Source organism: Pogona vitticeps, chromosome 6, assembly GCF_051106095.1.
Source record: "Pogona vitticeps strain Pit_001003342236 chromosome 6, PviZW2.1, whole genome shotgun sequence".
Classification (NCBI taxonomy): domain Eukaryota; kingdom Metazoa; phylum Chordata; class Lepidosauria; order Squamata; family Agamidae; genus Pogona; species Pogona vitticeps.
Genome location: NC_135788.1, coordinates 82522392 through 82549445, shown reverse-complemented (window position 1 = coordinate 82549445; position 27054 = coordinate 82522392). Strand labels below are relative to the sequence as shown.

Here is a 27054-nt window from a genome sequence, read left to right as displayed (position 1 = left end):
CACAGGTCTTCATGCCATACTAGATATCAAAGCAATTAAAAGAGCATTGATTGCAGGCCTGGAGAGGAAGTACGGTACATCTTTTCATCAGCTCCATAAACATCAGGGCAAGGAACAGTGCCACCTTGAGGCAAAAGGCGGCAGATTTCATGTAATGGTAGGTAGAAGGTCATGAATTAAAATGTTTATGCAGTAAAAACCTAGCTGAAACTGTCAAAATGTCAATGGTGGTCAACAAAATTTGAAGTTTCTAGCCTGAAACTGAAACTGATGTTTTCCTTAAGCAATTAATCATTCTTTATTGGATATAGTCACAGTGTAGGAATGTCTTTGAAAAATAACATCACAATCACTTTATACTTTATCCTCATTCAATGGGCACCTCCAAGGAGGACCTCAGGAGAGTCCCAGCATTAAAGGAAAATCTTGATTATGGTGTCTACCAATGCCTGCTTGACCTAAGGTTCATATACAAGAGGTATGGTTTGGATTCAGCTGAAACATGAACTAAAACAGGCTGCGTAGGCAAATTTGGTAGATGTCCAAAGCTCTAGGTAACAAGCGTATTTGAAGAATGACTGTGGCCAACATGAACCTGATTGAATTTTAAGATCACCAACAGAGGTCCATTTTTGTGGTCCAGAATTGTAGATGATTATGTCAGAGAGAGAGAAAAAAACATCCAACCTTTAGAATTCCCTGCCCGAGCAGATCTGCCCCAAGCAAGCTATTAGATTCCAAAATATTTACAACTGGAGAATAAAGTAGAAATAGGCCTGTAAGTTTTTATCAATTTATTCTTTAACCAGGGAAACTCTTTAAAAATTACACTTCTCTTCTGAAGCTCTTCTAGTTCTGGTATGTTACTGTTACACAGAATGGAAAAATAAATTAAAGTTGTGCTTTCCTTGTGGGACGTGGTGCTGCTGCAGGCTAAACCACAGAAGCCTCTGTGCTGCAGGGTCAGAAGACCAGCAGTTGTAAGATCGAATCCACGCAATAGAGTGAGCTCCCGTCGCTTGTCCCAGCTCCTGCCAATCTAGCAGTTAGAAAGCATGAAAAAATGTGAGTAGATAAATACTGTAGGTACCACCACAGTGGGAAGGTAATGGCATTTCATGTTTAGTCGCGTTGGCCATGTGACCACGGAAACGGTCTTCAGACAAACGCTGGCTCTATGGCTATGAGACGGGGATGAGCACCGCACCCTAGAGTCTGACACGACTGGACTAAATGTCAAGAGGAACTTTTAAGGTGCTTTCCTTCTAATGAATGGTTTTAAATAATAGGTTCCAGTATTTGGCATTTTTCACTTTGAATAAGACTGAATGTTTCAAATACTACTCCCTAAACTTTACAATGCTCTGTAAAGCAAGCCAGGGCTATTCCAAATTGTAGAGGGAATCTGCATCTCAAAGAAAAACACTTTGGTTAAATCCAGCTATTTGAGTTCACAGCAGAAGTAGCATTTCAACTTAGAACTGCCTACTCAACCATCTAGTCTCCTGGAATTATAGCTCTTCTGTCCATAACTAAAAATGAATCAACACTGAAGTATTGACTCTATGCACTTGCGCATTTGATTGATTCATTTTAATTGGTTGACAACTGTAATTGCAAGGGATATAATTCAGCATTTCTTAGACATACACACTCTCTGCTTTTTCACATCCTGGCCAAGGACTCAATATAATGACAAAAATTGCAGGATGGCAAATAAAATTGCAGGATGGCAAATGTGTTGACTATGAAGACTCCAAGAACTCTTGTATCCACCATTGCAAAACCAGGTATTTGTTGGCATTACATCACAACTCACATTCATGACGATCAGGAACCCAGCTATTGACACAGACCCAGTAGCATTCCTGCATCAATCACTTATGCTAAGAATGTTGGATCCCATGCGTTTCTCCCAGGAAGTGATTATCTAGTGACTACGACAAAAGCGTCTTTGCTAGATGCCACTTCTTCTTGTACCATCATACAGCCTGGAGTGGATGCTTGAAGTATAATGTCATACTATACACCAAGACTGTTCTCCTATATGTAGTTGGGCTTCCTGTACTGGAAAAAGGCATGAAAGATAACAGAAATGCAATCATTCTGCATGATATCGTGTAACATTCAGTAATTGAGTATGGCTGACAGTCCTTAAGAGTACAGATATCTTAATGGTGGTTGGTCTCAGTCATATTCAAGCACAGATAAACTGATTAACAGATGTAAGGTGTGGGGTATTCCTTTGCTTAAATCAGGTATAATGGAAGAGTATGGTCCACAGTTCCAGTAGGTTCAGTACGATTGATCAGACAGGGCAAAATATAAATAGAGAAAATTGCCCACACAGTAAATATACAATTAGTTGTTAATACAGGTAAACTTCTTGCTCAGCCAGACAAAACTTATTCATCTTCAAGGTGCTATGAGAGTCCCTGTTGTTTCTGCAATGCCCTACTGATTTTGCTTTCTTGAGTGAATATTTCAGGATAATTCACATGATCAGGGATTCAGCAGAACAAACAAGCAGTAGCTCTGAATGGTATGTGTGCTCTTCAAAGAAAACAGCAGTACCCCAGTAGCTTCATGTACCCAACTATTTGAGGGCCTCTGTTTCAGCTAGATGTTTTTAAATGTTACTTCACTGGTCCAGTTCAGCTAGCCAAAAATTCTCTGCACACACACAAAAACTATATGGATATGTAATCTCAAATATTAGATGGAGTTACTTCCAGGTATAGATATGTTTGATCTGAATGCCTTAACATGCTGCCACATACTTACAGATTATCGACAACACACATACGTGTTTACACGTGTTGATATGGATTTTGCAGAAACTACATAAAAGCACTGTGAAATATGAACCTGATGGGTATTTTTTAAAATACTGCTATCCAATATAAGTATATTCAGATGGAACAATTTTAGAATCTCATACCCAAATGTACACATGATTATGTACATGTATCTACATATGTGACTATGAGTTAATTTAAAAGCCATTGCAATCCTGATTAACACTATGGTATGAGTTTCAGGAACTATTCTGTGCTGAAGAAAAGTTGACCAAACAAGACTCTTTCCGATAATCTCTGACACTGAATCCGATGGCCCAAGGTTTAAGTACAAGTAGAAAGAAGCCCAGCGCCCTGAGTCTTTGACATCTGCCACTGAAAGAATCTTAGGCAGAGGGATTCTGCCTGGTAAGATGTCTGCGTGTTATCTTGGAGAGTTGTTGCAGTTAAAGTACAAAAAACAAGGCTAGAAAGAAAAATAGTCTAACCTAATTAAAAAAAACCTGGCATCCTATGTTCCAGCTGCTGCCACGTCTAGAGAAAAGACCTCAGGGAAAAATTAAAAGGACTGGGAAAGTCTTCACTAGAAATTTAGGAGAGCTATTGCTCATAGTCAGCATTTGACTAGATAAGGGGTGGGCAAATTTAGAGGGAGGGGGAAAATCCCAAGAGATGTTCATCCCTCTTTAAATACTGACAGGCTGTACCCACTCATTCTCAGACTTTTTGAAAAAGCAAGGTGTACTGATTATTAATGCCCCATAGCACTTAAAGCACAAAATGGGTGTTTTACAATATGATTATGCAGGCTACACATGCCCCCGCCCCGTAGCCAGCAAACTGAGTACTCAATTTAACAGCCTTGGAATGAAGGCTGAGTCAGCCTTGAGCAGACTACCTCAATCCACTGGGATTAAACACAGGCCATAAGCAGAGTATTGACTGCGCTACTGTAGTTTAATCACTGCTCCAAAACCATCTGGTCGGCTCTTTTGGAATTAGAACATGCTGGAAGGAAGGAATTAGCCTTCAAATGAATAATTGCATCCCCTGGAAGCTTATGAGGGGGGAAATGACAGGGTTTTTTGTTTTTACAGTAAAACTTTGTTTTTGTATGGGAGGTGTTGCGGGCGCACATGCTGCAGTCTGCTCATCCCTGGAATGGAAAGAATAATCTGACCTGATATAATACAGCTCTATGGCTGTGTTCAGTTGCTAATTGTTTTGGTAAACATATAATCAGTAGAGGGAGTACTCTAGCTCCACTGCTCCATCTCCATTGCCCCCACTCACCAACACCTAGGAGGCAACAGGTTTAAAGAGGGAGAACACCATTATTTATGGACATTCCTTCATGTAAGTTGGGACCTTGATCTTCCAGGGTCTTGACTCATGCGGAAGGCTCCTAGAGACAGTGGTACTCTTGCCTCCAATTTTAGGAGGGTGATGGAAAAAGAAGAGGGCAAGGTTGCTCTCTTCTCTACTTGGTGAGTTTATCCAAATCATACTGCCTGAATATAATAATAGTATCTGGCTCTGAGCTAAAGGTGTTAAATGTCAATCCACTGCATGAGCATTGTGGACTATCAGTTTTCAGGAAGTACAATACACATATCTGAGATCTATACTATGGTCAGCCAAACTCTTTTTTCCTTGCACATGAAAACATAAATGCCAGGATAGATGGAATAGACATGGAATACTTGTATTTCCAAAGATCAATTACAATTTGAGGTAGCATTCCAATTTATTTAGCTGCAACTCAGCTTATGATGTTACCTGTATCTTGACAAACTGTTAAGTACAAAATAGAACATCTTAAATACATCTTTGTATAGTACTAGCTCAAACCCTACCTACTGTTAACTATTTTGCAAGCCGAGTCACTCATCATAATATACAGAAATTCCCCAAATTCTGCAAACAACTTTTACCAACTGCCTAGTTTTTCTGTTGGAAAATGTCATATTTGATAGCACTTTAGCGAGTCAGTATTTTTAAAAATAAACTTAAGACTCTTTTTAAAAAGCAGCATTCAAGAAACATGATTAAAAACAATCACAAGTAAATCAAGTACAAATGAATACTAAATACTTATAGCATCTTTTTTATTACCAAAACTAGTTGTTGCAGCAACTGTATTTAATTATTCCTTTTAAAAAGTCTTATCGACTGGTGGTAAAAGTCAATAAATTATCAATCTTGCACGTGACCTCAATTATCACTGTTTTAAAAGTGATAATCTGGTAGCATCTTAAACTTTTGTATGGGATTTTTTGCTAAAACAATCTGCTTTAATATGCTAACAAGTCCTGCTTTTTATGTATGACAATCCCTTCAAGTTGTACTAGCTTCTCCTTTACTTCTGAGGTACAGAATGCAGCCTTTTCAGGTGCAAGGCACTCAATACTGTACAGCTCCTCTCAATCTGAAATCCACTGAGAAGAAAGCCAAAAGGTATATAACCCACTAAACTCGCCCACTTTAATGTTATTTTTTTTTAAGCTAACAAGAAAGAGCCCACAAGTTCTCTCCATGCTAAATACAGGAAGCAATGAGTTTCACTGAACAGATGTTCAACCATATTCATAACATATTTAATCACATCAAAGATCCAAAAAGGAAAATTAAGTAATGACAAACATATATGCAAGTGGCAGCACATTTAGTTCATCACACTATTTTTCTCAGTGTTTCTGACAGCATCTAAAACTGTTTCAAACGTGTTAACAATTCCAGTCTGGATGTGCATCTAAAACTTAAATGGCAGATTTCTGTTTCAACTACAAAGCATTCCTTGATCACATCAGAAACTCAGGACTAGTTCTAGGAATCCTTCTGTTTTCTTAAAGTAGTTGTTTTGCTTTACAAGGCCATCAATATTTGTTCTTATAATGCATTACAAGGTTCCCCTTTTGACACAATAATTAATCTTCTTCATCTTCTTCCCCATCTTCCTCTTCCTCTTCTTCACCTTGGTCACCAGCTTCAATATCATCCTCATCTTCGACCTTGAAGAGAAAGCGAGAAAGGGCAAGGTTAATCACGTAGTTACTTAATCGACTAATGGGGGAGGAGATCTTCAAAACTGTGAATTCTTTTTAAAGTACTTGCAAACTCATGGTGGCAGATACCTTCTTAGAAGCGGCATACCTTCTTTTTCTCCCCACACAGGCAAACAATCCTTCTAAGATGGTTCCTGCCTCCATACAGTATTAGGGCTCTGTTTTGTCTCCTACGTTACTTAATATCTACACAAACCACTGTGAGAGACTGTCTGGAGTGGGGGTAATGGAGATGGAGCAGTGGAGCTAGAGTACTCCCTCTACTGATTATATGTTTACCAAAACAATTAACAACTGAACACAGCCATAGAGCTGTATTATATCAGGTCAGATTATTCTTCCCATTCCAGGGATGAGCAGACTGCAGCATGTGCACCCGCAACACCTCCCATACAAAAACAAAGTTTTACTGTAAAAAAAAAAACCCTGCCATTTCCCCCCTCATAAGGTTCCAGGGGATGCAATTATTCATTTGAAGGCTAATTCCTTCCTTCCAGCATGTTCTAATTCCAAAAGAGCCGACCAGATGGTTTTGGAGCAGTGTCAGTAATGGACTGGATGAGGGTGAATAAAACTTTAATCCAGACAAGACAGAGGTGCTCCTGGTCAGTCAGAAGACAAATCAGGGAATGAAGTTGCAGCCTGTGCTGGATGTGGTGACACTTCCCCCAAAAACCCACATGTGCAGCCTGGGGGTTGCTCCTGGATTCATCTCTGAGTCCAGATGCCCAGGTTTTGGCTGCTGCCAGGAGTGTATTTGCACAGTTAAAACTGGTGTGCCACCTGTTCCTGTTCAGGTCTGATTTGCCCACAGTGATGCATGCCTTTGTCACATCCTGACTGGATTACTGTAATTCACTCCATGTGGGGCTGCCTATGGAAAGTGTCAGGAGACTTCTGAGGGTCCAAAATGCAGGCCTTCCTCTTGGTCCTGCCACCTTCACAGCTGTGTTTGGTGGGAACGTGACAGAAGGCCTTCTCTGCTGCTGCTCCCAGGTTCTGGAATTCCCTCCCACAGGAGGCTAGGCTGGCCCCATCTTTACTGTCCTTCTGCAAGCAGGTAAAAACCTTTCTCTTCTCTTTTCCTGAGTGAATGGCTGCTGAGTGGGTTTTTTAAAATGGATTGTTGTACCCTAATGCATTGCATTTCAGTGTTGCTTATGTCTTTTGGTATTGTATTCACTGATCCTTTTAGTATTGTACAGTGGTGCCCCGCAAGACGGGCGCTCCGTTTCACGACGAAATTGCATCACGACAAAGTTTTTGCGATCGCAAAACGATGTTCCCTATGGGGAAATTTCGCTTTGTAATGATCGGTTCCCATGCAAAGCGATGATTTTCGCACAGCTGATCGGCGGTTTCAAAATGGCCGCCAGGTAAAAAACATGGCCACCCGCTGTTTTCTGGGACGGATTCTTCGCTGCACGGGCAGTGAAAATGGCTGCGCTATGGAGGATCTTCGCTGGACAGTGAATTTTAAGCCCATAGGAACGCATTAATTGGGTTTTAATGCGTTTCTATGGTTTTTTTAATATCGCATGACGACGTTTTCGTTCGACAGCGATTTTCGCGGAATGAATTAACGTCATCATGCAAGGCACCACTGTATACTCATTGTTATTGATCTTAAATACTGGCTTTTAATTGTTGTAAGCTGCCTTGGGTCCTTTTAAGGAGAAAGGCAGGTTAGAAATATTTTAAGCAAACACGTTTTTATATCAGAACTATAGTTTTACTCATATGCACCTTTAAGCAGATTGAATGCCTTCAATCTTATATATTTAATATTTACTTTTCACACAATAGTCCTAATAATAAGAGCTGCGTTAATTCTCCTCTTACAATGCCTGTGGCTGGCTATTCCCGTAACAGAATCTTTCCAAATTATTAATTTATAGGGTCACCATAAGTCAGAAGTGATTTGACAGCACAAAACAACAATAATTGCCAGGTATAATTCTGTGAGCAACATTATGCCTTACGCTTGCTTTCAATTAATGTGCATCTTACCGGTTCTCCAAGTTCTTTCAGCTTATTCTTTAATGCAACTATTTTCTGATCCTGATCAGCTAGCAGCACCAGGAGGTCATCTTGTTCCTTTTTAGATTCTGCTACTTCCTGCTGCAATTTGCTTTTCTCATTTTGCAAAATAGCTACAGTACTATTGGAGGAGTCCAGTTGCTGTTTCAGGGATGTCTTTTCCTCACTGAGAGCTGCAAGTTCATACTGCCAAATTAATAAAAAACAAACAAATAACTCATTACTACAAATGAAGAAGCAGTGCTTCAAGAAATGGCACATTGTTTACTGCCAGACATATTAACTCAGTCATTTAATTTCTTTTACGATTGTAATTCCAGCACAAACAGGACTACGTAAAGCAACAGAATTTAAAGAGAGGTTTTCCTGTACTGCCTTAGGGACAATTAGATTCCACCTTTCTCTATTCATGTCAGAAGCATCAGAATGCCATTAATAAATATATCAAACAACTTTTCCTAAATAACAAGCAACATTAAGCGCATTTGGGGAATCTAACATCAAATCTTCCATGTTACATTTTGAGGAGCATAGAGAACACTGACATAAGTATGAGGTTAGCCTGTTCTTCTCTGTGTTGATATGCCAGTCTCATATGCCTGGTTAATCAAAAAGCACACTGCACCATCAAAATCCAGTCATAAACTGCAAGAGTAAAGGCTTATAACAATTTGGAAGCAAACTGTCAATTGGTATACAGTCATGGTCAAAAAATATTGGCACCATTGCAATTCTATCAGAAAATGCAACTCTTCACTCTGAAAATTGTTGCAGTTGCAAATGTTTTGGTACTCACATGTTCATTTCTCTGGTTTCCGTTGGAACAACACAAAAAAAAACCAGAGAAGAAAAGTCAAATCTGATACAATCTAACACAGAAACCCAAAAATGCACTGGCTAAAATTACTGACACCCTTAACTTAATATTTGGTAGCACCCCCTTTGGAATCAATCACTTCCTGTAACCATGAATGAGTTTCTTACACCTCTTGACTGGAATTCTGGACCACTCTCCTTTTGCAAACTGCTCCAGGGCTTTCAAATTTGAACAATGCCTTCTCCCAGCTGCTGTTTTGAGGTCTCTCCACAGGTCTTCAATGGGTTTCAGGTCACTGTCCTGTTGGAAAGCCCATGATCTCTGGTGGAGACGCAGCTTTCTAACATTGGCCACTACGTTGCACCCCCAAATTCTTTGATAATCATCAGATTTTATGATACCGTCCACAAAGTGAAGGCATCCAGTGCCAGAAGCAGCAAAGCAACCCCAAAACATCTTGGAACCTCCACCATGTTTGACTCTAGGGACTGTGTTCTTTTCCTGTAAACAGTGTTGTGATGTCCTTGACAAAAAAACCTCTACTTTTGTCTCATCTGTTCACAGTACATGCTCCCAGAAGGATTGTGGTTTTGTCACATACGTTTTGGCATACTCCAGTCTTGCTTTTTTATGCCTTTGTGTCAGCAGTGGTGTCCTCCTGGGTTTCCTTCCAATAGCATCCCTTTTCATTCAGATGGCAATGGATAGTGCAAGCTGACACTGTTGCATCTTGTGTCTGCATATCAGCTTGAATTTGATGGGAAGTTAATCTGGGTTCTGTATCCACCATTCCAACAACCCTTTGTTGTAATTTTTCAGTAATGTTGCTCTTCCGTCCACGTCTAGGGAGGTTAGCTACAGTGCCATAGGCTGTCAGCCCTCTTGATGATATTGCACATAGTGGACACAGGAACATTAAGATCTCTGGAGATGGACTGTAGCCTTGAGATTATTGATGTTTTTCCACAATTTTTTCTCTCAAATCCACAGACAACTCTTTACACTTCATTCTTTTCTCCATGCTCAGTGTCACACACAACACAAAGGATGAGTCAACTTTTCTCCATCTTAACTGGTTGCACGTGTGATTACTATATAGCCCACACCTCTTACTTGCAATAGGTATGTATAAATACAAATTAAAGGAGCATCTCATGCTTGAAAAGCCATTATTTCTTACAATTTAGACAGGGTGCCAATAATTTTGGCCAGTGCATTTTGAGTTTCTGTGTGGGATTGTATCAGATTTGACTTTTCTTTTCTGGTGTGTGTGTGTGTGTGTGTTTGTGTGTGTGTGTGTGTGTTGTTCCATCACAAACCAAAGAAATGAACATGTGCATACCAAAACATTTGCAATTGCAACAATTTTCAGAGAGAAGGGTTGTATTTTCTGACAGAATTGCAAGGGTGCCAATATTTTTAGCCATGACTATATATATAAAGTGATAAGGAGCTTATGACATCCTTTTTGAAATGCTTATTTAGTTACTTCCTAAGCTGCCATATTCTCTTAGAAGTTGAAAAAGAGTTTCTAAAAGTACATAAAAATACACTGATATAATCTAAATCAATCTAACTTGGGTTTCAAGGATGAATATGGCTGTCAACAAAGCAAAGCTGAACAGATCATTTAAACTAAAAGTAAGAAGCAACCTTTAACTCTTGAGTTTCCCGCAAGAGTGTTGCGAGCCTGCCTTCCAAGTCAGCTGTCTTTGCTACCGTAACCGTGCCATTGTCTCCTGATACAGGAATAGGAGTTACATTCTGAAAAATACAGAACACTGAATTAGATTAACAGCAGTCCAGACATATTTTTCAGTGGATCTGTGGTTAGTCTGTACAATGACATATAGGTAACACTAGATGGAATGAAGGATAATATATAAGTGATGCACCACAATGACAGAACATAGAAAATGTTTCGACTACATAGCTCAGAATCCCCAAGCCAGCACGACCATGCTGGTTGGGAGATTTCTTTTGATTATAGTTTAAAACAAAACAAAACAGTAACTATTTCAAACTCCATCCAACAGTTATATCAGAACAGGCCCTGGCTATTCATGGAGGATGGCAGACAGTTGAAGGAGACATGGGATTACTGTGTTTGTAGTTAAAAAAAGAGAAAAAGAAAGTAAGAAAGAAAACAAGGGGAAAAAAGAAAAGAAAGAAATACAGATATTTTATTGCTTCACATTAAGTGAAGGGCTTACAATATTACCAGTTTCTGGAGTAGTTCTTGCTTTTCAGTCTGCAGTTTAGTAATGTCTGTAGATTGAGATTGGATTTGGGTCTTCAAGGCTTCAACTTCCTGTTGAAAAAATGAAATCAATCTATCAAATTGTCTGTACTGTTTGTGAACATAATCTGACAGAGTCTCTGGAAGAGATTGTGCAGGAATCTGGAAGGCTTTCCAATTGATATGAAAATGACACCCTATTTTATTTCTCATCCTCATCAAATACAGTGGGGTCTTGACTTGAGAACTTAATCCGTATTGGAAGGTGGTTCTCAAGTCAAAAAGTCTGTAAGTCAAGTCTCCATTGACCTACAGTGCACTGAAAACCGATTAATCCCTTAACAGGCAGTTTTTGTTCCATTTTGGTTTTTTTCTGGTCTGTAAGTCAAATCTCAGTCTGCAAGTCAAACCTACATTTTGCGGCCAGAGAAGTCTGTAACTCAAAAAGTCTGTAAGTCAAGCCGTCTGTAAGTCAAGGGTCCACTGTACCAGGAAGCTGTGAATGCCTTGGCACTCAAAGTTGTAATAGACAGGTAGGGACTAATAAACTGAGGCTTAATCAGACAGGCAAGGACATTTCCAAAAGCAACAAGATGTTCCTACCTTATGTAATTCACTATCAGTCTCAGGACCGCTGGGTTTATTGGTCTGTGAAGACTGTTCTGTTGTTCCTCCAGATACTGGTAAGAGCTTCTGCAAATGGAAGATATTAACAAAAATACTTTTTTATTGTAAGGAGCATAAGTATTTTTTCCCAAAACATTTCTATCTTGAGAAACCTAGATTTCTCTCTTTTAAAAAATAAAATAAAAAAAAACAGCCAGAAGGTTTATAGCCACTGTAAGTTCCATTATTTATGAGACAGTTCTCTGTGCCATCTTTGAAGATGGCAAGTTTCTGCAGCATTTCTAGTGACCAGGGAGGCTTTGTGCAAAGCCCATTGCCATACTGTCCCTGAACAGGAGATACAAAATACATCAATCAGAATTGTATTGCTCAATGTCATGCACGTTTCTGCATTGTACACTTGGTCATGCGCATAAACCCACAACCAGTTTTGCAATCTAGGCATGGAATAGCAGAAAACACTCATCTGGTGCACATTGTTGGCATTATTTCCGATGTACACTGTGTGATACCCACAGGATTCTGGTCATTGTTGCAAATTCCCATACAACTGTTCCTGGTCAGATAATTTAGATTTTCTATGCAGAGTTTTTGAGAACACTTGTACACTAAGAGGTCTGCTATAAACAACAGCAGCTATCTAAATTTTTTTTTAAAAAATAATAACTGATAAGTTTTCATGTTCCTGAACAATTATGAATCTAGTTGCTTTGGTGTTTCACTCCCATATTTTTTCACTTTTAAGAAGACTTCTATTTAATTTATTAGAGATCTAACATATTTCTGCTGTTATGCAAGCCATAACAGCTAATATAAACTTACAAACTCATTCTATTCCCAGCCTTTTCTCAAATGGAAATATGGAATTCGTTGCCTGCTTCACAATCTCTTCAAGTTACTCTTACAACCCGAAACTTTTCTGAGAATGCTTATTTTATTATTTTATGCTTTTTTGATTATTTCCATGTATCTATATTAGATGCCAAATATTTTTTTAAGAGTGGTTTAATTTCTGTCTATGTGTACAGCCTGATTGGCTATGAAGCAATAAAGTATTCATACTTCTCAAAACAGAGTAGAAAAACCTCTGAATTTTGCTTGTTTTCTGTTGGGAAATGGAGCTGACCTCTATGTCAGGCATGTCCAACCACTGGGGCAGCTACCTCTTCTAACAGCAAACTAGGCTGAAACCCAGCCTATCCTGGACCACAAAGCTTTCTTTCCTTCCTCCAGAGAAGCACAGTTTAGTGTTTGTCCATCAGTCTGTCTGTCAGGTGGAACACCCAGAATGGAGAAACCTGAGCATTTGTTGTTAACAAATATACTTTTAAATATTATCTGGCAACCATGGGACTCAACCATTGAGATCACAATCCATTTCTGGGTGTCTCCAATCTTGAAAGTTTATGTTAGGCTAAGTTTGCATGCTTGGTGATTTCTTTACCATATTATAGATGTCAGGTTAGGCCTGTCCTATTCTGTTTTTTTCCCCAAAGGCTTTAAAAAGTGCCAAAGACACTTTCAATTGATTTTTTTTCTATCACGATCAGCTGGTTTTACCAGCAGTTTCTGTTATTTTTATCATACTATTTAATTTCATCATTGCAAGTTACCTCAAGTCTACTGGACAGGGATTTTAGGAATAAATATACATATGCTAATATGTCTGTACTGCAAGCCAAACTCCTTCGAACTGGTCCCCCGATCAGACCTGCCATTTATGCAGAGGGCTGTAAGTATGCTGAACAACATGTGATCACAAACTCTTGAGACCTTCCTAGTAACACGAGGAAACTCAGAGTGGAGCTACAGTGCATGTTGGCTCCATCTTCACATTTATAATGACCAGAATCCTGCTGCACAAAATGACTGCACAACAGTGATGATGTCATCAGGTGCAACCATGCTGTAGCTGTCTCAGAGGAATTAAAAGCTTCCTATTCCCCAGCCCCAGGTTCCAGGGATCCATAAGGATCCTGTTCATCCTAGGGAAGCCTTTGGAATCCACAAAATGGGCAGATGGACTCTTAATGCCTGCAACTTTTTGCTGCCAATCCTGGTCAGTATGTGTTGCTGGCTCCCTTTCCATATTTACACTTTAGAACATCCAAAAGGTACTACCGAGCTACTGTGCAATATAATGAATAACGGGTTAGTTGTAGACAACTGCAGAACCCTTTCCCTTTGATACAAAGAACATAACAAGCTATATTCTGATTTGTGAGCACTAAAAAAAACAATTTCTTGAAATAATTCCACACTAGAAAAGAATGGACTCAAAGTTTTAGATTATATGTTAATTACTGGCATTTATTCTAGACAGTGTTACTTACCAAGGTTTCAATCAAAGAATCCTTTTCCCTTAGCTGTTCCTGCAATTGTTCAAGCTTATGCTTCCATTCTTCTATTTCCTCATGCAATTTGCTGATTTCTTCTGGCTGAACACCATTCATCTGAGCTGTATCACCATGGGAACTATGATGCTGATTGTCTTTTCCTGTTAGATAGATTTTTAAATGATCTGTTAGTATGGTTATGAACAGAACTCTGCAATAATTTATAGTCAAAATCCATTTCAAACCTGTCCTTCCTCAGGGATATTGCTACACGATAGGTACATGCAGAGAAGGATAATTACACAGGCAAACCAAACTGGAGCAAATTGACTTTGCTGTGGCTTGAGTCACACCTTGGAAAAGGCAGAAGCCCCCAGAGGCAGAGGAAAATACCTCTACTTTGAAAGCAAAAAGGGCTGGGCTGATTCAAACTGGCCTTTGTGTCATGTGAGCCATTAAAAAAATCAAATGCATTTGTTTTACTTCTGCAGCAAATCCTGTATGGTTTACCAGTGTGGTTGCAGCTTTAATAGAGTTCAGGGTAGGAGCAGCACGTGGTCAATTTATGGTGAGCTGCCCAGAGCAATATGATCGAATTTTTAAATGGCAGGATGGGAGGAGCTGTTGCCGAGTCTTAACCCTGCCTTCCTGGGGTCTGAATCTGGCCCTCTAAAGCCTCCCTGACAGTCATAACCCCTTCCCCATGACACCATCATTTAGTAGTTTCCCAACTTCCCTTTGTCTTACCATTCTAAAAGGCTGAAATGCCTCTCTGAAGGCTGAATTATTGGTAATAAGAGTACTAAGTTCACCTATGCTAGTATTTCTGGTTCTGAATTTTTGTGCTGCTCTCACAGAAATGGGGCCCTTGAGAACTTCTCTGAACTAAGGTTATACGGAGCTGGTCTAGGCAGGCTTTAGTTCGATCCTGTGAAGTACCTTGGCTCTTAAGGAAGAGGACATATGAATGAGCAGTTCATACATATTTTTATGAATTTATTTCTTACAAATTTTGTAGAAAAAAACTATTCCCAGAGGAGATGAGTTATGCCATAAACAGGTAGGAGTTCTTGAATACTCACTCTTGTTTCAAAAAATATGGCACATTGATGAATTGTGTAAATTATAATTCAAAATTATAATTGAAAATGTGAGATCCACAATTACGCTTAAAATATGTCTCATCATTTGTATGAGAATCATTGTTCTTTCACACAGATGACAGCAATGAAGAATGAGTCTTTTTTTAAAAAAATCTTTGAAATATCAAATGGAATAATTACTTTCCCTAGTAATTTCTGTCTGGCTAACTGGTTAGAAATAACAGAAGTGGGAGCCAGGAGACCGAGAGAAAACATGGGTTTCTCGGGTGCAGAAGGATCACACCATGCCCTTGAAATCTGTGAACAGTAGCAATTCTGTGAAATGCTTGAGATGGGAAAAGCAGCAATCACTGATAAAATTATGTTCCTATATACTGTGGACTGTTCCCAATTGCTATGGATCTGCGATTCCAGAGTGGATGTAATTATCCTGAACAAATGGAGGTTTGTTTTGAACCCACTCTGAGAGCAGTAACTACAGAAAGGGGCATACAGTATAAGAAAACTCAATTTGACATCCTTCTAATCCTATGGCTTCAGCCACTATACTCCAGATTTTTTATTTGTATCTGCCAAGCAACTGTTGTATTTTTGTTAACTCTAGCTCCTTTACTTATTCCAGTTCTTTGATCCTGCATGCATTAGGTCTGATAAGGAAACTGCTCTAAATCACTATTGACCCAGAATTCACCCACTTCTCTTTACATAGTCCCTGGAGTGAATCCAGGACCTATAAATAATTAAGTACATAAACACTGTCATCTGTTTGTGGCTAAGAACTGTTTACAAGATTCCAGAGCACTTAAAGCGATTTTCTTCATGGGGAAATTTGAAAACCTGTAAACTGTAGATTTGCAACAAAATGAATTCAGCACCAAAGATTCTTCAACTAATAATTACCTAGTTGTACTTTAAGAAGATTGTATTGGTCCTTGTGTTGCTGTATCTGTGATACTTGTTGTGTGACTGTGGTCTGCAGCTGTTCGTTCTGAACTCGCAAAGATTCCACCTGCTTCTTCAATTCTTCAAGCTCTTGATCCTTTAATGAAGAATTAGAACAGAATCTACTTATATTAGTTCCTTAATACAGAACTATATAGTCCATCCTATTATACTACAAAAGAAAAATTAAGCAGCTATATACATTTACATATAATTTATTAAATTATCAGTGGAGGGTGACAGTTTCTTGATAGTTTATGAGTAAAGAATAAAGAATTTTGCTAATGCCTGTGAAGATGATATTTATATAACAAACTGCCTCCTGTGTCCACTAATCTTTGCATTTACATCTTTGGACACAACTGTATTACTTACACAGATGCAAAGGAAAATGCTGGTTAATGCTGTGTGATGAATTAGTTAGCAGGACTGCCAATTTCCCAGGCAACCTGCTGTTTGAACAAAGGACTGAGTCCACTAATTCAGTTGCTTATAGCTACACTGCCCAGGTAAAGACTGATGTCATGATATATCTCCAATAAAGTAACATTTTCAAGCAAAACAGACACAGATCTTCATTGTCCATTAACCTGCCTTTCCCTTTTATGTTTGTATAATTTAAAATGTCTTTTTCTGGAAAATAAAAACTATTCATAGATATGTACAGTGGTGCCCCGCATAGCGAGGATAATCCGTTCCGAAAAAATCGTCGCTATGTGGATTTGTCGCTATGCGGGGCAAAAAAGCCCATAGGAACGCATTAAAACATGTTTAATGCGTTCGTATGGGCACAAAACCCGCAGTTATGCGGAAATCCTCTGTGCGGCTGCCATTTTCGCTGCCCAGTATGCAAGAAAAGGGCGCGAAAACACTGCGGGAGGCCATTTTTTCCGGCGGCCATTTTGGAACTGCCGATCAGCTGTTTTCTAAAACATCGCTATGCGAAAATCGGTAAGCTTTTCGCTAACTGATCATCGCAAAGCGATTTTTTGTCATTAAAAAGATTGCAATGCGATCACTTTTGCGATTGCAAAAAACAAATCGCTATGCGGATTCTTCGTTAAACGGGACGCTCGTTAAGCGAGGCACCACTGTATGTATGTATGTATGTATGTATGTATGCATGCATGCATGCATGCATGCATGCATGTATAAATGAATGAATGAATGAATGAATTGCTGGATAGCTCAGCGGTTCAGATATGTGGCTGTGGAGCCAGAGGTTGGGAGTTCGATTCCCCACTGTACCTCGACAGGGCTGGACTCCATAGGATCCTTTCCAGCTATACAGTGGTGCCTCGCTTAACGGGCACTCCGTTTGACGATGAAATCACTAGACGTCAATGTTTTTGCAATCGCAAAAGTGATTGCAAAACAATGTTCCCTATGGGGGAATTTCGCTTTGCAATGATCGGTTCCCTGCTTTGGGAACCGATCATTGCAAAGCAATGATTTTCGGCCAGCTGATCAGTGGTTTCAAAATGGCTGCCGGGTAAACAAAATGGGTGCCCGCTCTTTTCTGGCATGGATTCCTCGCTGCACAGGCAGCGAAAATGGCCGTGCTATGCAGGGTCTTCGCTGGACGGTGAGTTTCAAGCCCCTAGGAACGCATTAATCGGGTTTTAATGCGTTTCTATGTGCTTTTAAAAATCACATTACGACGTTTTCGTTTTACAGCGATTTCGCTGGAACGAATTAATGTCGTAATGCGAGGCACCACTGTACATTTCTAAGATGATTATGATGACCACGCCTAGAGTGGTTGTTCAACTAGATAGGTGGGGTATAAATGGAATAAATAAACAAACAAATAAAATAAATAAATAAATAAATGATATGCAATTATTAAAATGAACTAGAATTACTTTCTGCTCTATTGGGTTTGCTAAAACTAGATCAGATCTTCAGAACGGCAGTTCGTAGTGGGATATTCATGGCTACCCAGTTAATGACCAAGCTACAGGCTATATTAATAATGCTATTTAAAGACACAATTAAGACATGCCTCTTTTTAAAAACATACAAAAGCCTGAGCAGCACATACACCCGATCTGAATTGAAATTCGCGCGGGGGAGAAGTGTTTGTACCTTCCCTCTGTGCCATTTCCTCAATTAAAAACTATCTCCCCAAACAGGCAAATTGCAGAACCTGGCATTTCTGAAAACAAATAGTTCGGTTTCTGGGTGTGGTTTTTTCAGTGGAAAAATATCAGAAAGTTAAACCCTTATGTGGCACTGTTTAAACCAAATCAGTCCATCCCCATGGCTGCTTTTTTTTTTTACATTCAGAAAAGTGGCAGGCTCTGCCTACAGACTTAACATATCACACTGTATAGTTCTGATCATAAAGCAAGTCTCCTTAAAGACATACTCAGCCTACTAGAGCAAAGATGCCTAATTTATAAGCAGGCATATTATTTACCTGTACTCTAATGACATTTTTATAATGTGTCACTATGTTGTCATGCTGTTCCAATGTTTTCTTCACTTCCTCTTCCTTTTTATCTTCTTCACTGGATTTATACACTGCTTTTGTTATAACACCTGTGAAATAATTAGTCATTTTTGTTCAGGTACACATAGGTCACATTTTCTACCTTTTAAACCCTTGTAGATATGAAGAGGAAATGTCCTTCTTTAGGCTTCAACTTTGAAAATCACCCGTGAACAAAGAAAGAATTATGTTTTTTACTATGAAAAATGGTGGTTTCCTCTCTGCATGGCTAAGTACTTCAGCAAAATTAAATAAGCAAACCAGACATGCTGCTACTGTTTTTATTTGTTCTTCACTGTGTGCCTAACTTGTTATCAATCCAATGCCTTTCCATGCAGCATCAAAAATGTTTCTTTTAGGATTGTAAACCTGCACACAGGGCCTCTATTATTTAACTTCAGTACAGAGCCTACTACTTTTATGTGCTTTACAAAGCAGCCTTTTTTACTATGTGTACTGACTAACTAACAGGAGAAAATAAAAATATGCCCTGGCAGGCTACATTCTGGAATGAAGAAGGGATTCGCATACCTTCCCAGTCAACAAGCAACTGGATCAGCAAAACTTGTTATAAATGTTAACCCTTCTGGGCCCTCAATGTCTACTGAGATTAACTGCACAGAATGAAATGGATACTCACATTTTAAGCAGCCCTATGAATTGGTTTTAATGCAGACCACTAGCATAATAAGCCCACAACAGTTGTGCCTGGACCCCTCCTTGCACTCATTTAGGAGGCAGCTCAAAACACTACTTTTCAGGGAGGCCTTTCATATCAATCCCAGCTGTCTCCTGCTCTGCTTCAGTTTGAAAACTGGTTCAGCACCATGGGTTATTTACGTTTATAGGCTATGCTTTGTTATTGTTTGCAATTTAGTGTTTTGTTTTGTGGATTTGGTTTTAACGGTTTGTAAACTTCCCTGAACAGTGCTTCCGCACTAATGGAGCAGTATATAAATTAAAGTAATAAATGAATAATAAATAGAGAGCTTTTGAAGAAAAATGACCTGACTCCATTACAGTAGCATGCACAGCAGTGAGGAATATAACTTTTTTATACATTGAGGCTGATATTACAAGTCAGTTAACTTCAATTTCAAATCAGGATAGAACTTCTTGAGATTTGAAAAGAGAAAATACAAAACAGAGAATTTAAGAGAAACATGATAACATGTCTTACCTTCCAGCTCTTTTACCAGTTTAGTAAATTCATGATCAAACATCATATGATCTGGGCTAGAGAAGCTTGGCTGAGGTTTCTGTGCTGCTCGGGAATAGAATTCATGCTTGCTAATGAACCCCAATTTCTCTACAAAGTTTTCCTTGCCAATCCTCTTTTCTATCAGTTGCTTTAATTTCTCCCTGTGAGGAGAGGAGAAGATAATTACTGAAAACCACAAAAAATTCTGAAGACTGTCAGTTATATCAAAGACAACAGAGAAGGTAAAGCAGTAAATCATAGAGAAGAAGCCTTCAGATTTGGCACTCAGGACAATTTTAGTGGCCTACAGAGGATGAAATAATCAAGAAAAGTTAAATAATAAAGCAAAAGCATGTTTCAGGAGTTCAGAAATAATGAGCAGAAGACTGAATGGCAGTTTCAAAAACCAAGCTGTCTGAAGACTTTCATTAGTCTCAATAGGAGCCATTCACCTGGCTGGATAACTCAGGCATCTGGCTGCAGAGTCAGAGGTTGGGAGTTTGATACCCCCCTCTGTGCCTCCTGCAAGTAAAGCCAGCCTCTGTGATTTTGGGCAAGCAACACAGTCCCAGGATGCCCCCAGAAGGGAATGGTAAACCACTTCTGAGCATTCTCTACTTGAAAAACCCTGAAACAAGTTGCCATAAGTCAGAATGGTCTTAACAGCACATGATGATGATGATTATTATGAGCTGTATGAGAGAAACAAGGACCCATCAATTGAAAGGATAATATACCAGTTGTTAATTATTGTTTTGAACACTTAATCTTCCAGAATCTGTTACCTGTAAAAGGTATCTGAGTCTATACCAGCTGTTTTTTCTGGCTTGCTCATAATGTAAAGTCGATCTACTTTCTAGTTTTTGGCTGAAATCCTGTTCCTTCTAGCACAGGGGTCGGCAAAATGCGGCCCTCCAGATGTTGCTGAACTGCAACTCCCATAATTCCTAGCCCACACAGCCAATAGTGAGGAGATTTGGGCCTAGCCCACACAGCCAATAGTGTGAATAGAGTTGGGCCTAGCCCACACAGTGAAGAATGTTGGATTTGCAGTTCAGGAACATCCGGAGGGCCGCACTTTGCCCAGGTCTGCAGAATGGAAATGGTGTAACTTGCAGTTTTTAAATTGCTACTAGAACTCACTGATTCCTTGGTCATGCACCAAGTCACCTAAAATGAGAATGAAAAAGCTAGTGGCAATTACCTCCTGCAAGTTATGCCACTTCCTTCCCACTGGCATAACTATGGGACAGGATTTTGACCTTTACCTTGCATATTAGATAAGATGAAATACAATCAATTTGAATACCAGTGAACACAGCTGCACATCTTTTAGGCAAGAATGGTTGATACTTTAAGAAACTGTGACCTTAAAACAGCAGATCATGTGCCTTCAGTAAATATACTCACTTTTTACAATTCTCAAGTGAGTTGTCATTGTAATAAATGGAGATTCCTAGTAAAAGAGCACACAAGCCTTGAACTAACTGCTCCTCTTCTCCAAGGTTTTCTGCTATCTGTCCTGTTAGCTAAAACCTTTGATAAGGATGTCAGACTTCACAAATAGAATAATCCTCATTCTTGCACAACCATATATTCTGGTGTTCATTAGAAGCTTAAATAAATACAAACAAATATAAAATTTACATATCAGTTGGAAGGTTAGCTAGCTCCACTATGCGTGGTAAAAATCTAAGTACACAAAAGTTGTTTTTCTTTTTAAAAAAAGAAAGCTTGAAAACATATTTAAGGCTTGGAGAAACTACATTTATTCAACAGCTCAGTAATTTAGGAAGCTGTCTTATAATGAAAGTTATAGTCTGAAAAATGTCATAAACTAAAACATAAGTTAAGCAGGTACATAAAATACACTTATGAAAATTTACAATATCTGTCTTTCCAACAACATTCAGAGTACATAAGTAGATCCTAGCCTAGTGTGTTTATCAACCCCTACTTCCACCAAGCCTTCCAGAAGTAAGGTAACATACATCTATTAAGGATATATTAGACATCTGTGTACACTTTGAACTGTTACATGAAATTCTAATATAAAGATAGTATACTATGATACTATTTTTTCTTATGTAAATAATACAAAAACAAACAAAAATTTAATACCATCTTTAGCAAAGGTATTTCAACATGAGCTTTTACAGACACAATCTAATCTGCTACCTCAAAGACAGGTAGACTCTATTCATGAAGCTCCATGAGAAAACATGTGTTAGTCTCAGATGCTGCTACATTTTTGTTTTTGTATTCTTTTGTTTCTGCTGTAGCTGAAACAGACTAACCCAGTTACCTCTCTAAAACTCACTTATGTAAAATGTGGGGCTTAGGCTTACATGCATGCATTTCATTCCTGAAGAACATTTCTTATCATCCTGAAGTATTACTTTCTAACTTTCAAAAGGATACGAATGGAATATTGGCGGAATTGTGAAGAAAGTGTGTGACAGCAATGGGGCAGTTGCTGAGCCAGGTACAAAGCAGCATTAACAGTCCAACTCTTGTCTGCACTTTGCTTCCCTGAAAGAAAGCAAATAAAAACTATTATTCATACGGATAAGTCTTCTGTTTCCTTCACAAACAAGTCTGCTTTAAAGTATCTCCAAAACTGCAATAGATAGATAGATAGATAGATAGATAGATAGATAGATAGATAGATAGATAGATAGATAGATAGATAGATAGATAGATAGATAGATAGATAGATAGATAGATAGATAGATAGATAGATAAACAAACCACACAAACCACCAACTTTAATATTGGCCAAGAAGAAGACAACCAATGATTGCACACGTCTTTAGTGAACAGAAAAAATATTGGTAAGTATTCTGTTTAGAAAGCTCAGCGGTTAGTGGCACATCTTAGGTTTCAAAAACAGCCTCAACCATGTACCAGAGCAAAGCTATCAACAGTCCTGACAAAATGTAAAGGTTTGCAGACAAACACCCCCACAAACAGGAACAATATTAAGGGCGAAAGAAATGCTCAAAACAGCCCAATAAGGACTCATCGTGCTCAGAAGGCACAGAACAAGGCGTCTCTCGGTAACTAAAATGATGGGGAGAAGGAACTGGCCAGCGAAGAGGAGGGGGAGACTTCAAAATACTACAGGGCAATGGGCAGTAAAAGCTAGCTGAGGGCCAAACTAGACCCTATCTACATGCTCAGGCATTTAAAAAAAAATACGAAGGGTGGAGGCCCAGAGAACATGAAACCTTTTCCTTGCCAACCACAACCACAATAAAAAGTGCCCTCATTCCCAGGACAGTGGATAGTTTAAAAAAAAGAGTTTTACTGCTGGCAATGGGTGCTTTTATTCTAATGTGAATTGCTGCAATGGAGAGGGACAATCTTTGTCAGGATAACTTCTAGGGAAAGAACAATATTAAACCTTTCCTCTTTCTGTGTTTTGGTTTTCTGCTTCTAGTAGTCTTTCAAAAACAAAACACCCCAAACAAAACAAATGAGGCCACAAATCATGCACCTGAAGAAACAACTAGGTTGGCCTTGAAGGCAATACAAGAAAGGAGGAAAGTGCAAAATGAGCAATTATCTCTGTGTCTGTAAGTTGTCCTTTGTTCTGTTTTTTTTTTTCTTTTCCTCCACTAAGATAAATGAATATGAGTTATAGTTTGATTTAAATCTAAGCATGAAACTGGCTTCTTATCATGGTTTCCTATTCAGATTTAAAACCACTTTGACTGTAATTCAACTCAGTGGAGGAAGAATGTGAAATACAGCTAGGAAAAGAGGAATTAATCTGAGTGTAATATTCTGGGGAAGGAAAAAGGAGGAGGCAAGGAAGAAATGCCACATGTAAGTCTGATGCCCACTATTAATATTCTAGCCAAGGTTAAGAAACCTGGAAACATTTTGATTGCAGAGACAAAGAGAAGAAGTACCACACAGACATGACCAAATTGAAAAGCTCCATACAAATAATCGGGCTTTTCTAAAGGGTTTCTCGCCTGCGACCAGTAAAGGACTGACTTCTGAACAAAAAAAATCTGAGACATTCATTTCATTTTGCAATGTTGTACAACAAAGCCTCAGCTAAAAATTCTGTATGCACACTGAACTTGATTTATCAAAAACAACCTAATTTAGTTTGAAAAACAACCTAATTCACTTACATCCTGCAACAAAACATTAGCATCCTGACTCAAAGAAACAGCAAAAATCAGAAATGTGCTAAGTGTGTCCTAGGGGCCACGTCAACCCCCCCCCCCATTTTTGCAGCCTCCATGGAAAAAAAAGCTTTGTAAACTGTCTTTTTTTTAAAAACCAAAACTAGGCAATTTCTGCTCCTTAAAGCCTACAAAAGCAAGCTTTTAACATCAGGGGTGGGTAGATGGGCCTAAGGATCCCCAACCCCCTGCATGAAAATTAAAATATCCATCTGTACATTTTTCTTTGGGTAAATGGTCCAAAAGGAACAGGCTGGTAGCACAAATTCAGTCCCCAAGCCCTGTGAGCAAATTTATCCCTGCTGTGAATTTATACATTCTTGGGTACTGTACCCCACTGACATAATGGGACTTACTTCAGAGTAAATATGTATAGGGCTACATTGCAAGTTGCTTTTGAATCTGGATCAGGGAAAGTAAGAAGAAAGCTGGCTGTCATGAAATGTTTTGGTGAATTTTTCTGTATACTACTAGTTTAGATAAACTCTTACGTCCCCTTCATCCCTCACTGCCCCATGTGCATCCCTCCCAAAACTGTGTGCTTGGTGAAAGAGGAAAACCACCCCAGATAAAAGGAGTGGTCGAGGGTATTTTTATTTGCCTGCCCATTGTACTGAGAAAAATGCATGTATTGCAGCTTTACAATGCTTTTTTTCAGAAAGGCATACACTTTTTAAGAAAGTGCTAGTGGTTTTCATGAGTGGTATAAGAATCACATCTATCGCTACCTATCTGCAAGAAAATTGTGCTTTGTTCACAATTCTCTTGGCACTTATGATAAAGGAACTGTTTCTGAACTGAGCAAACGAAACTAATCTCTGGGTCTACAAATAATTTGTGGTCAGCCTCTCTAGAAATCCCCATGAACACAACCGCCAAAGGTGACAAAGGTGTTGAAGTTTCGCATATAACTAACTAACATCTACGACAAAAACACTCAAAATATGAAGCTACACCAGCTTGAGGCATTCAAGCAAAGAACATTTTGGTCAACACTGTGGGAACCAGTGCTCTCTTCCCTACATACTAAAACCAAACACAAAAATGAGGAAGTCCTTTGGACAGACTGATTACAGTGGGGTCTCTACTTAAGAACGTCTCTACTTAAGAACAATCCAACTTAAGAACAGCTCCATTTGCTAAATTTTGCTTCTACTTGAGAACAGAAATCCAAGATAAGAACAGGAAAAAAAACCTTTCCTGCTCTTTTTTTAACCTTAGGTCATTTTAGGTTAAAAAAAATTTTCCCCCTAGTGGTAGAGTACGTATTAACCAGCTTTGCATTAGTTCCTATGGGAACTAATGCTTCAATGTACGAACGCACCTCTACATAACAAAAAAACAGCCAGAACGGATTAATTGGTTTTCAGTCCATTCCTATGGGAAATTTTGCTTCAACTTAAGAGCATTTCAACTTAAGAACACCATTCCAAAACGGATTAAGTTCTTAAGTAGAGGTTCCACTGTAGTTTCTATGGACGGAAAAGAGCAGATACGGATTAAATGGTTTTCAATGCATTCCTATGGGAAATGCAGATTCAACATAAGAACTTTTCAACTTGAGAACCACCTTCCAATACGGATTAAGTTCTTAAGTAGAGACCCCACTGTAACATCTAATGATCATCCACAGCAGTGGTTCTTAACCTTTTTGAAAGAAACGCCCCCTTGAGCCATTGAGGAAGTTATCATCGCCCCCCTCCCTGAGGTGATGATATCTTACCTACCTACCTACCTACCTACCTACCTACCTACCTACCTACCTACCTACCTACCTACCTACCTACCTACCTACCTACCTACCTACCTACCTACCTACCTACCTACCTACCTACCTAGTCTCCCTCCCCACCCGGGTGCGAGGCAGCACTTCACGGGGCGAGGATGAGGACCCAAGAGACCCTTTCCTTCCACCCGATCCACACTCAGTGCTCCCCTAAAGGAGAAAGACGAGATGTGGCAGGTAGAAAGAGCAGCAGCAGCACCGGATCTACTGCCAGCACTGCGTTTGGCTCGCTCCAACGCCCCCCTACCGCCCCCTTCTGTTCTTTCGCCCCCACACTGCCCCTTTTCGTTCTACCGCCCCCCTGAAAAATGAAATCGCCCCCTGGGGGGCATTATTGCCCACGTTAAGAACCACTGATCCACAGCACTTCCAGCAAGAGGCAGGAGATCTGCATACAAACAATCAGTGCTTTTAGTCTAACTGAAATATTTTATATACACCAGATTCTTCCTGCCCTTCACAAAGGTTGTGGCATCCTTGAAGAGCTGAAGGTCCGGACGCTCTCCAAGATGCTGGTTTTTGGTTGTTCTGGTTAACAGCCTTTCTTACTGTCTAACATTACCAAATATTTTACCACTGTACTTTCAGAAGACTGAATGTTCTTATTACTTTGAAACAGTATTTCTAAATCATTTTTCTGGACCTCAGTACCCTCATGGTCAACCACAATCAATTAAAAGAATACAGTAAATATAATTAAGAATGCCATAAAATATTTTAAGAATAAAACAATTCCAATATAGAAACAAAACATTATTAAAACACATTTTAAAACTTATTTTAAAAATAAGTTTAAATGCCCTTAAAAGGTATTTAATTTCCATTTCACTTAGAATCCGATTCTCCCTGAATGTATATGCAGTTTGAATCCACACAAGAAGAGCTCAGAATATTCAGCCAAGATAATAGCTACTGATTACACATTTGGGAGTGTGTGTGTGTGTGTGTGTGTGTGTGATGGAATCAAACAAGCAGATGCACACTCTTCTTTGAACATAAATTTCCAATTAACAATTTGTACTTAAAAATATACACTCCATGCAGAAAGTCTTTGTTTTATAAAGGGATGGATATGGGTGGTAAAAATTGTGTTACTGCTTCTTATGGCCTTTGCTTAAAAGTTCCTGACTAACAGAATGAGTAGCTCTCCATAAGGATAATATTATTTTCTGAATATTAGACTGAAGAATCTGCTCATTCACTTACACCTCTGCCTGCCATTCTGTGCCCTACTGGTGCCTTGCTGTTACTATCACCAAAATTTGACAGCACCACAGCAAAATAGAAGTTGCTAGTTTTCCTCTTATTTTCTGGCTGTGCTGCCAAAATTTTGAGATGTAGCAGTAAAAACACTATGAAAAGAAAACTCACTGCTTTAAAAACAAGGAGCAAAAGGGGGTCTAG

The 27054-nt window shown here is 39.1% G+C and overlaps 1 protein-coding gene across 7 annotated transcripts in view; it reads right to left on the bottom strand.

Moving 5' to 3' along the window:
• Positions 1 to 4526: 4526 nt before the first annotated feature.
• USO1 (USO1 vesicle transport factor) overlaps positions 4527 to 27054 on the bottom strand; it is a 60628-nt gene continuing 38100 nt past the window's right edge. For all 7 annotated transcript variants that reach the window (XM_078377692.1, XM_078377689.1, XM_078377690.1 and 4 more), the window contains 11 exons: positions 22084 to 22194; positions 21073 to 21191; positions 19642 to 19823; positions 18390 to 18511; positions 15926 to 16064; positions 13920 to 14083; positions 11563 to 11652; positions 10942 to 11031; positions 10374 to 10484; positions 7874 to 8089; positions 4527 to 5809 (listed from right to left, as the gene is read on the bottom strand). In XM_078377692.1, the coding sequence (XP_078233818.1) occupies positions 5726 to 5809; positions 7874 to 8089; positions 10374 to 10484; positions 10942 to 11031; positions 11563 to 11652; positions 13920 to 14083; positions 15926 to 16064; positions 18390 to 18511; positions 19642 to 19823; positions 21073 to 21191; positions 22084 to 22194 (1428 nt within the window). In that variant the 3' untranslated portion in view covers positions 4527 to 5725. The remainder of the gene's footprint in view (positions 5810 to 7873; positions 8090 to 10373; positions 10485 to 10941; positions 11032 to 11562; positions 11653 to 13919; positions 14084 to 15925; positions 16065 to 18389; positions 18512 to 19641; positions 19824 to 21072; positions 21192 to 22083; positions 22195 to 27054) is intronic.